This window comes from Onychostoma macrolepis, chromosome 24, assembly GCF_012432095.1.
Source record: "Onychostoma macrolepis isolate SWU-2019 chromosome 24, ASM1243209v1, whole genome shotgun sequence".
Classification (NCBI taxonomy): domain Eukaryota; kingdom Metazoa; phylum Chordata; class Actinopteri; order Cypriniformes; family Cyprinidae; genus Onychostoma; species Onychostoma macrolepis.
In genome coordinates, this window is record NC_081178.1 from 864,717 (window position 1) to 877,216 (window position 12,500).

The 12,500-nt window shown below is 34.3% G+C and overlaps 1 protein-coding gene across 10 annotated transcripts in view; it reads left to right on the plus strand.

The window, feature by feature from the left end:
- Positions 1-12,500, plus strand: part of ptprma (protein tyrosine phosphatase receptor type Ma) — a 270,941-nt gene that overhangs the window by 92,866 nt on the left and 165,575 nt on the right. For all 10 annotated transcript variants that reach the window (XM_058766082.1, XM_058766073.1, XM_058766079.1 and 7 more), the window contains exons 3-4: positions 3,153-3,427; positions 10,474-10,552. In XM_058766082.1, coding sequence (XP_058622065.1) covers positions 3,153-3,427; positions 10,474-10,552 — 354 coding nt within the window. The remainder of the gene's footprint in view (positions 1-3,152; positions 3,428-10,473; positions 10,553-12,500) is intronic.

The window sequence follows — 12,500 nt, forward strand, 5'->3', positions numbered from 1 at the left end:
TTTATAATTATTTTTATTTTTATTTTTAAAGTAAACAAACATTTTTAAGCAAGCAGAATGTTTTAAGCTGGAGCTCCTGCTGCCTTCAAGTCCCTCTGGGAAATTCTTCCTTAATGAGTTCAGGAATCATAATTACTAACCCTAAAGAAGTTCAACAACTTATTTTGATCAACACTAATTAGTTCCACCATGATATATTTAATCGACATGCTTCCAACAAGAAAATCCTGGATGATCCGGCTGATGCTCAGCTCATAAATCTACTCCGTCCTGACATCAGACTGTATTTCTAATGTGCTGATTAGAGTTTCTCAGGCTGAAACAGAAGTGTGTGTTAATGGCTTTTAACCCAGAACACACAGCCGGACTCGTTCAAGATCGCAGCTTTGATTTGTCTCTCACAGGTTTTAAAGGATGAGATGGTTATCGATCCGTTCGCTCTTCATTTCTGATCACTAACAGCCTCTGTGTTCCCTGCGCTTCATGGCAACAGGGGTTTTAACTAGAACTAAGACCATAAAGTAAACTTTTATAAATTACAGAAAATTTATATTAAAATTAAAATAAACAATATTACAAAAAACCATAAATAAACTTTAACTGAAATAAAACTTAAATTAAATTAAGCTTTCATAAACAAAATAAATAAAAAACATTTTTTTTGTATGTTTTGTAAGACGAGGAAAGCTGTAGCCTCTTCCACTGATTAACCAGCTGTCTTTGATTGCTTACTAATTGTTTAAGAACACTTGTTTGAGCAATTGATGTTTATCCTGAAGAAGGCTTTGAAGCCGAAACGCGTAGATCTACCTTTTTAATTATTTGAATGATTTAGCCCACTTAATTAAAGGCGTTTTATTGTTACTACGAGTGCCTTGGAGTAATATAAATATGTAAATAAAATCATTTATATTAAAATACAGATAAGCGATATTACCAAAATATAATTTTGTAATTACAATAAAACATTAAAAAACTTTAAAAAACAGTATTATGAAAAAATAAATTATTTTGTTGTTAGAATAAACTAACTGAAATAAAATAAAATATTAATTTAAATATATTTTTAACTTTTTCTCATTCTCATTTAGTTTAACTTGATGTACTAAAATAAATAAATATCTATCCATCCATCTGTTTTCCATGGTTCGCAGCAAATAATTGAAATAAAATAAATAATATTATAAAAAAAAATAATTTCATGATGAAAATATACTTTAACTGAAAAAAAGAAAACTAAAACAGAAAACAATTAAAAGCTATATAGACACAAACTAATAAAAATGACAAAAACTTCCAAAAATGTAAAATATATAAAAAAATCTAAATATTAATTAAACTATAATAGTATCTCAAAGATACTAAAATAACGCTGAGGAAAATCATTCTGTCTTCTGTATTACTGACATCCGTCGGTTTCTGCAGCACGTGAGTGATTGTGGAATGAGAGTCTGATTGTAATCAGAGTAATGTAATGCAGTATAAAGCGCAGTGTTTACTGACAGATGTGAGGTTATGTGCTGCGTGTGTCAGCAGATTCAGTAATGAGCTCATGGTGACAGTAGGTTTGGCATATGCTCGTGTCTGTGTCTGCGTCTGTCGTCTGTTCAGATGATTTCAGTCCAGAGAGTTCAGAAAACATCGCATCTGATCCACATCTTGTTTAACCCTGAAAAATCTGTTTTTGGAAATGGAACAGTTTATTGAATCTTTAGACAAAATTAAAAGCTTTTGATATTTGATTCATCAGGCTTTTATGGCTTATATAGTTTGACAGAGTGAGAATATGAAGTAAAAAACTATACAGTTTGCTGCAGATGCTGATATTTCTATGATGAAATTCTGTTGCTTGTAATGTAAATCATTGAGATCTTTCTAACAGTGCAGAAGACACTGACATAAAATGATCTAAATATCATTGGTCGCTCTATATCTGCAATAATATATCTTAGTAAGATGAGATTGAAATGATCCAAACATATAATGCAGTGCTGATGGAGAGATGAAGAAATAAACGCTCCTCAGAAGATGTGAGCTGAAGATCATTCCTCCGCCGAGGAACAGTGAAAGTAAAGCTTCTGGAAACAAATGAAACGAAAACGAAAAATTTGTTTTCATGCAGTATAATGAGGGTTAAACAAACACACTGCTCTAAAGTCAACATCTGCTTTCCGTCCAGAGCCGCTCTGATGTGACACAAGCTACTCATTAACCGCTTTAGAAACACACTTCCTGTCTTTAGCTGTTTTTCCACAGCGCTGTTAGTCCAGCAAACACTTCACACACCTGAGCTAGTTACGCACGCACGCATGCTGATACAAAAATAAATTATGGTTGAGTTTAAGTTAACTGAAAGGTTTTAAATGGAAAGTCTTTTAAATATCACCACTGTACACTTGAGCACATAACCTGCTTTCTGGATGCTCTGCTGTTATTTGCTGATCATTACTTTTTAAGTAATTTTTCAAATAAGTAACACCAGTTCCATTTTTTTCCCATGTATTGATTAAAAGCTCTCCTGTCCGCATGTTGAGAGAAATCCAGAGTAATATGTTACTTTAGTTCTAGAATAAATGTGAACATGCATTAATTCATCTCAACTCACAAATAACAGATTCAGTGTTCCTCAAAATGAATAAAAACAGTCAAAATGCAACACAGAATGTGACACAAACATGCAATAATCAAATGTTAAATATTACAAATATCCTTTATGTATTTTATCCCATTTTATTAACCAGTGACCTTCGATGATCCAATTCAATCATACTAATAAACAAAAATTACTCAAGATAAACCAACATTTGTTGTTCTTTTTTTTTTTTTTATCGCTGAAGAGTGCTGAACTTTCTTCTTCTTCTGCGTTCTACTGTACAGACGTCAATTTACTTTTCCTTCAGCCTGAGGCTTTTGGTGTGAAAGGGCTTTTACATTTGCCAAAAATATAACTTTTTATATTAAAAACAAACAAGCAAGCCCTGCACAGATTTAAAAAGTAACGCAAAAGTAACACAAGGCATTACTTTCCATAAAAAGTAACTAAGTAACGTAATTAGTTACTTTTTTAGGGAGTAACGCAATATTGTAATGCATTACTTTTAAAAGTAACTTTTCCCAACACTCTGGTAACCTTTGATATTTCCCGTCCTCAGACTCAGCGTTCATGATGGTGAACACATCGGGCCGGGTCTCTGGTCAGCGAGCGCAGCTCTACATGCCACAGTTCAAAGAGAATGACACCCACTGCGTCATATTCCAGTATTACGGCGCCGGTCGAGAGGGTTCGAGCCCCGGCCAGATCCTCATCTACGTGAAGGAGAACAACAGTCCTCTGGGCGTCGCTGTGTGGAACTCGTCTGGTCCGGCTCTGAAGAAATGGCAGCAGGTGGAGCTGGCCATCAGCACCTTCTGGCCCAATTTCTACCAGGTGAGAACGTCTTCATTCATGTAGTTATTTACATTTGTGACCCTGGAACACAAAACCAGTCACAAGGGACAATTTTTGGAAATTAAGATTTACAGCACTGGCCAAAATGATTAGAACACTGTATACAGTATAAATAAGCTTTCCATTGATGTATGGTTTGTTGGGATCGGACAATATTTGGCCGAGAAACAACTATTTGAAAATCTGGAATCTGAGGGTGCAAAAAAATCTAAATTTTGAGTTTAAAGTTGTTCAAATGAAGTTATTAGCAATGCATATTACTAATCAAAAATGAAGTTTAGATATATTTACAGTAGAAAATTTACAAAATATCTTCATGGAACATGGTCTTTACTTAATATCCTAATGATTTTTGGCATAAAAGAAAAATCTATAATTATGACCCATACAATGTATTGTTGGCTATTGCTACAAATATAGCTGTGCTGCTTATGACTGCTTTTGTGCTCCAGGGTCACAGTCATTTAGCAGACGCTTTTATCCGAAGCGACTGACAAATGAGGACAATAGAAGCAATCAAAATTAACAAAAGAGCAATAATATGTAGGGCTGAGTGCTGTGACAAGTCTTCGTTAGTCTAAGTTTTTTTTGTGTTGTTTTTTTGTTAATATAATAAATAAAAAGAAAACAAAGTAGATGGGATAGAAAAAAGAATAGGGAACTAGTATTAGAGGGTCTTTTTTAAATAAAAATAAAACAAGTCAAAAGAATAGAGAATTGAACTTCGTTCGTATCCATCGTTTCTTCTGTCATCCAACGCTGCGGTGCATCTCATTAATTCATTATGTTTCCTGTTGCTCTTGATACAAGCCTACAAAGTGGCTTGTGTTTGACGACTCCACCTGCCAGACTGCAGCAGCTTCCCGCTGGTCCATGCGCCACCGCCGCCTTAATTAAAAGAGGAAGTTCAATTATTTTTCGATGAAACGCTCCCCCATCGGCCTCACAAATGAGTTTGGTTTGTACGGACCTGCAGGAAGTTCCTCGAACTCTCGATGTACGACATTCTGCATCTGATGAGAGGCGTTTCTGGATAAAAGCTCTTTTATGGATGCCATTGGGGATGAACATATGGACACAAAAAGAGTCATGTTAGGAAATGAACTGGGCAGAACAGACAGTCTGAATGAGTGAAACACCACTACAGAGCAACACATGCTGTGTTTCACACTCAGACTGACATTACTGGATCTTAAAATACATAGAAAATTACATTTAAATTAATTAATACATTTAAATGCATAAATAAAAAAATATATAAAAAAATTAATTCATAAATATCAATTGTAATAATAATAGTGAATTTTTCAGTTAATTTATATAAAATATAACCTTTATTTATATAGCGCTTTATACAATACTGATTGTGTCAAAGCAGCTTTACAGTGTCAACAGGAAAATAGTTTGCCAATAATGCAAGAGGACAATAACACAGAGTCATTTTCCAGCTAAAGTCAGTTCATTGATGATTCAGCGATCCAGTTCAGTTGTTTTCCAAAAGTGTTTGTGCAATCAGTCAAGCGTCCCCAACTAGGCAAGCCAGAGGCGACAGCGGCAAGGAACCAAAACGGCATCGGTGACAGAAATGAAGAAAAAACCTTGGGAGAAACCAGGCTCAGTCGGGGGCCAGTTCTCCTCTGGACAGACCAAACCAGCATGGCGTGGTTTAATTCCAGGCTGCAGCACAGGTCAGATTGTGCAGAGGACTCGTCTGGTTCCTGTGGTCTTGTGCCGATGGTCATCGATGTGATGAGCGAATTTATATATTATTTTTTTATTTTTATTGGATCAGTGAAGTATGCAAGGAAAAATTGCCATTTTAATTTAAACTCACTTATTTCACGTGAATATTTGGGATGGACGGGTCAGTAGTAGTGTTTGGGAAACTTGTTTGAAAATAATAGTTATTTGTGCTTTGAAATAGTGCAGAAACTATACATTTCATGAATACATTTATTTACGTATATATATGTAGTTTCTGCATCACTGTTTAATTTCAAAGCAAATAGCAATTATTTTCCAAACCGGTTTCCCAAACACTTCTTCTGCTCTGTGGTTATTTAACACTCGTGAGAATTCAAATCGAGACTGAGCTTTTTGATTGCACACTTCACTCTCTTGTCAAATCCCAGCACAGCATCATGGAGATCTCTTCTGAAACTCAAGAGCAGACTCATGTGAGACTCCTGAGGTCTTTTTTCTCAGGAGAAACAGCTGAGAAGCAGTAGAGACTCTCGGTGCTGTGTGTGATGTGTGATTTCTCCTCCGTTGGGAGCACACTTCATCTTGAGTTAGTATTTTATCATGAGCATCAGCATCCTCACGCTAACAAATAACCCCGATGCTCAGACACACTCGTCAAACGCGCGGCTCTCCCACGAGAGACTGCTGGACGACTGACAACAAAAGCATCCAGAAGTCCTCAGAGAAATAAGCAGCATCTGCCGAGAGACACGGATTGCGTCTCCATCCTGCCGCGGCGCGCGGTGTAATTGCTGAGAAATGCGATTGTGACTTTTTAATACAAGCAGACATTAACAATGCAATCCCCAATTCTTCAGTGCTGTGGCTAATTAGTGATGCTAGGCTAATTGCAGGTTTGTGTAATTGCACTGTATCTTAAGAGTTTGTCAAGATGAAGCCACCTGGACACAGGGAAAATCCTCCGCTCTCTTATTTTGTAATTACAGGGTTTGTGTTTTTATCTCCTGTTGCGCTTTTCTTCTAGTGCACAACGACTAATTGCGTCGCGCTCGCTTCTGTTTTAATTGACAGTATAGTTTGAGTATGTGAATTGTGTTGGTCTCGTAATGCCGTGACATTTCACGCTGGATATTTTTAACGCACAGGTGAGATGGAGGATGAACGCATGACCTCTGACCTCTGCTTTGTTCCTGCGGAGCTGAGAAACTGTGCATTTAATGCTGATTGACAAACAGATGCGGTTTGCGCCTTTGGAAAATAAACACCAGAACAAAAGAGATCAGACTCAAACGCTGAAGATAAACGCTATTCGTTTTCTAAATGACGTTTGAGTTGCAATTATTAACATCGTCTGTCATTTGATGTGCTGATTGGCGTTACAGGAGGTTATGTGTGTGCAAAACCCAGTGAAACAAACTAAACTTTTACATAAGATTAATTATGTAATTAGAGAAGAACTGAGATCAGATTATTCTTGTTTTTTTTATTCATAAAGTTGGCAGAAAGTTTTCTTTTCAGCTGCAGTATTCAACAGATCAAAATAAATTAGAAGCATATTTAAAATATAGTATCTTCAATTACAGATATTCATGTACAGACTGAAGCTATTGTTGTGTTTATTTACTTTATAATTCATTTTATTCATGAGATTATAGACTGATCCAGTAAAAACAAACTCCAATTTAAAAACAGACCATGCATTTGGTCTTAAAGTGACAGCAACCTAATAAACCTGCTTAAAGAAACCAAAACAACAACAACAAAAACTTTAGTAGCTTTAAAAAAGATCAGTGTACATTTAATTCAGTGTTTCATTTTACATTTAATTATTTAATTTCTATTTTTACCTGAACCTACCTGAAAACTTAAAGCACTCTTCATTTATATATTATGCAATTTTATACATACACACACACATACATATATATGCATATACATATATGTGTATATATACAGTATATTTAAGATTTGTACTGTAATGTATGAGTATTGTACATCTAACATGGTATAATATATGGTATCCTAATTATAAGATGTATAATTACGTAAGAAAAAATATGCCACATCACAAAAAAACAATGGTGAATTCATGGTGGGACTGACTTTGTCCTGCTCACAGTGACGTGTCACATGGTGAGAATCTCACGTCTTGCTCTTGCACGAGTCAGTCATAAAACCATAATTAGAGGCCTTGATGCTGGCGAGCATCTGCTAAACGACAGCAGAATGAAAATCAATTTGATTGGCCTAATAAAGTGATCTGTGTGCTGCTAATGATTCATTTAATTTGCTCTTTTGTTCAGGCCGCATTGACAGTGTCTCATTCAGGTTCTCCTGAGAAACATTTACTGCTGAACGATATTAAAAATCTGAACTCTGAGAGCGATAATGACTCAAAACGTACCAGAAAATACCACGGCATTACTATGGACATGCTACCGTGGTAATACCGTGGTATTTCTTTGAAGTAACATGTGAATATTATATGAATATGGCAATGAGTACCTCGGTATATGAAAGTACCACAGTATTGCTGTGATTTTGACATGGTAACATGTTAATATTCTATTTTAATATTATAATTTTAAACTATTATTTAGAAGTATTTTGCAAATATAATGTAAATTTATGCACATTTCATGGTAATAATAAAAGTACCTTGCTATTTTCATGTGGTGTTTTTTTTTTTTTTCATGTCATCACTAATTTTCATTTTACTTTTAATTAGAAAACTGGTTTGAGTAGAAAAGTTTGATTAGAAATGTTTTAAGAATTTCATTTTTTATATTTATTTTTGGCTTTAATTATTTTTTTTTAATTTCAGTTTTAGTTTTAATAAGTTTAGTACTTATTTTATTTCTACATCTCATTTCCGTTTAAGTTTTTCATCTCGTATTAATAATTTTATTTCAGCTTTATTTCAATGCACAATATTTATTATTTTTAGTTAACAAAAAAGACACTGAAACAACTTCTCAATACATTCAGTTTTTTTAATTGAATTGATCATGACAGATACAAAGTCATATGGCATCGCATTGTGTTTTTAAGATTTACCATGGTTATACACAAATATGATGATACATTAAAATAAAAATATATATGTAATATTTCAGTATCAGCAAAGTACTGTGGTATTATCATCTGATATATTTTTTATTTGTCCAGAGGACAAATTCATATCATCATATCATGCGGGCGTTGGTGATGATGCAGCAGAATTATTGTGTTTTTTCTATAGATGTGCAGTGTTTTTCATCAGAATCAGATCTGCACACCCTCATGTGTTTTGCATTCAGTAAGTGCAGACTGTTGTATTTTGCGACCGGACCGTGATGATATCAGGACTTTTGGCCCTGTTAAGCACTGGAGCGTCTCTGGAGCTCCTGCTGTGTCTTCAGCTCTGGCACAGGCACAAGATCCTCCATGCACAATATGAGGAGGAGGAGAACATGAGAGGAGCAGCGCAGCGCCACAGGGCTGCCTGATGTCAGCGTTCATGTAATCTGAGCGATTGGCTTTAACCTGCTGTTTCCTGTGTGATCAGAGAAACGCTCACAGGTGCTCCAAACAACACATGACAAAACATGCAAACTCTGTCTCGTCGGATCCTGTGAGAAACACAGGACAACATAGATCTGCACCAACAATTTCTTGACTTTAAATATAAACTTTAAGCACCTCATGAAGTCGGAATTTTTGTTTTGTGTCTTTTAGTTTGTGTCTGTGACATCTGATGACAGAATCAATTTCTAGCACATTTCTAGGTTGCACTACACAGAGTTCTGTCTAATCAGAAGCTTCTGTCCAAAAAGACCCTCCTCCTACTTTGCTACTTACCATTGCTAGCTAGTATGAATTAAACTAAAGTCTTTTAGGTTTTTAAAATTAAAGTCACAAATTTTTGATATGTTTTTTGATGTGTTTATTTGAAGACAGGAATAAAGTGTTGTATAAATCAGCGTGAATGATATATGAACAAACCCCTCAGTAAAAGTCTTCAGAATATAGAGAGGAATAAAACTGTAAAGTTTGGTGTATGTAAGTGCTGCTGAAGTGGAGAAAAAACTCTTTAAAGATATGGATTGGAACTGAAATCTAGAGGTGTAAATAGATAAAACATTCAAAATACACTTTTAAATGCTTGTTTTAGTGCATTTTATTTCCATTAATCTGAAACAACTCATTATGAAAATTCAAAAAGCCCAAAATCTCAAAATTGACCAGTGCATGAAAGAAACCTTTGGCTGTAGTGTCTCTCCTTAAGAGAGCTCATTTATAAATCAAGAAAAAAAAAAAAAATTAATTTTTTTTTCCCCTTTTAATTAATCTATTAATTGGATAAAACTAGGTTCAAACATATGTCATATTAGAGTAAAAGGTTGTTGTTGTTTTTTCAGAGGAGAGTTTGAAAAAAAAATCATCATGTTTTTGGGAATAAACTCTTGTATAAATTCAGGTGAACGAACCCCTTACTAAAAACCTTCAGAATATAGAGAGGAATAAAACTCTCATTTTGGTTTATGTAAGTCGCTTTGGATAAAATGAAAAATTGCATAAATGTATAAGTGGATATAAAAACTCACAGCCTTTAAATGCATGCGTTGTCGCCATGTTTGTAGGAGTAAAATGTTGTATAAACCAGTGTGAATGATATATAAACAAATCCCTCAGTAAAAACCATCAGAATATAGAGAGGAATAAAACTGTAAAGTTTGGTGTATGTAAGTGCTGCTAAAGTGGAGAAAAAACTCTTTAAAGATATGGATTGGAACTGAAAACTAGAGGCGTAAATAGATAAAACATTCAAAATACACTTTTAAATGCTTGTTTTAGTGCATTTTATTTCCATTAATCTGAAACAACTCATTATGAAAATTCAAATAGCCCAAAATCTCAAAATTGACCAGTGCATGAAAGAAACCTTTGGCTGTAGTGTCTCTCCTTAAGAGAGCTCATTTATAAATCAAGAAAAAAAAAAAAAGTTTTTTTTTTAAGTTAAGTTTGGTGTATGTAAGTGCTGATGAAGTGGAGAAAAAACTCTTTAAAGATTTTATTGGAATTGAAATTTACAGATGCAAATAGATAAAGTGCAATAATATAAACACTTAAATATGTGTTTTTTTCCCCCACTAGTCTGACAGAAGACATGATATGGAAGCAAAACAGACCTCAAAATTGACCAAAGCATGAAAACACACTGGTTTTGCCTGCAGTGTCTGGTCTTAAATGCTGATGTGAATCTCTGTTAATGCTAATGAAGTGTTGTGTTTGATGGTTTCTCTCAGACTGACTCTCTGTCTCTGTGTCTCTGGTTTTAGCTGGTGTTTGAGACGGTGGCATCCGGTGAACGGGGTCTGCTGGCCGTCAGAGGAATCTCGCGTCAGGGCCATCAGTGCAGTAAGTGTCATGAGACGTGAACGCGTGTCAAACGGCTTCACTATCTGCTGCCGCCACACAGAACCGACCGCATACGCGCTTCCTTTGAAAGCAGATTAAAGAACAGTCACCAAACACTGCAATCCCACAATTCTCTATGCTCTCTTGTGAGCTCAGATGATTACAAACACTCATCACTCGCCAAAATATGTTCTAGCCAGTTACAGAAAGCTAAAAGAACGAGTGTGTGTGTGTGTGGATTTGTTTGAACGTGAGTCACTTTGACCGTTTGGTAGTCGCTTATTTCTATTTTGTTTCTTCCTTTCTTTTCAGCTGATGTCACTGAGGAGGCTGTGTGGGTTAGTTAATGTTAACTAAACAAAAACTAACATAATTTTGATCATTTTTTCAGAAAACAAGACACAATATCTTAAGTCATTTTACTTGTAAAGCAAATTCGTCTTGATACAAGAATTCTTAGTATTGTTGTCTTGTTTTCTAGTATAAATATCTATGTAAGAATGTTTTTTGCAGTGCATTTACTCTCCTTCATGTTGTTCCAAACCTCTATGGCTTTCTTCTGTTGATGTTTCCTACGCAATTACGAGGAACCGAAGCTTCAAAAAAGACACTAAAATCCACTGAAGTATCATGTCACCCATATGACTTGTGCTCTGTATTTCAAATCTTCTGAAGTCATATGATGCTTTGTTAGAAAAAGTGTTATTTTACTATTATTTATTATATATGAGTACATTATATACTAATTAATATTACTTAATATTTTGAATGACCTTTTATTTTTATCTTTTTATCTTTTCGTTTTTTTAGTTTCATTTAGTTTCATTTTTAGTATTTGTGCTTTTGTCATTTTTATTAATAATTATTATGTAATGAATGTAATTTTTATAGCACCTTTTGTACAAGGAATGCTACTCAATATGTTCAAATTTACATCATAATAAGCACTTTACATGAAAACAAGTAAATTATTAATATAACAAGATAAAAACAGAAGACAAAAATTAATATACATACTGTAAAATGCATAACAAAACATGGAACTTAAAACCAAAAATTAATAAAACACAACATAGAAAAAAATACATAAAACAATCCTAGATGAAAGCCAAAGTAAAAAGCTACTTAGAAATATTTTAAAATAATAGATTTTATGTATAGATTTTGGTAATGTCTTCCATAGGTTTATTTTTTTATTTTTTATTTTTTTCAGCTTTTTTTAAATGTAATTTTGTTTCAGTTTTAATTTGAGTAATTTTAGTACTTTAACGAAACATGTTTTATTTCAGGTAGTGTTCAGGGCAACATTTTAAGTTTTAAGTTTTTTATTTAATGTTTATATTTAATTTTATTTCAGCTTAATTTCAGTTATCCATTTTTAACATTTTAGTTGCAGTTAACAATAACAACACTGAAACATCTGGTCCTTTAAATGCTGAAGCTCCACTGGTGCTTTTATAAGGATCAGTTTTCATAAACAGCAGTTGATTATGACAGATATAAAGTCATATGGCATCATGATCTCGTAATTAATAATAGTCCCTGAATGTCTCGTATAATGTGATTCATCAGCTGATAAATGCAAGCGCGTTTGGTTTTGAATGATGTTTCTCTGAGCGTCTGATGTTTGACCTTCACTCTTTCACCTGCTCATCCATCTCTCCTCTTCTGTTATTCATCACTCATGGAGTCGTTCCCTCCGTCTCTCTTCCCTCGTTCATTCTTAAACTCCTGTTTACATGAAATCACTTCATTTCCAGCGAAATGCATGCAGATCATGAATTCTCCAGGTTCACCTTCAGAATGAAGGTCACGACTAATTAAAATCACATGAACTTTCATTAAGCCACCTTCACTAGTTACTCTGATTTCTTCCGCTGTAACTTGAATTCAATTTTTCTTATGAGTCTGATGGACGTTTCTCATTCAGGCTGATGTGTGTGTGTGG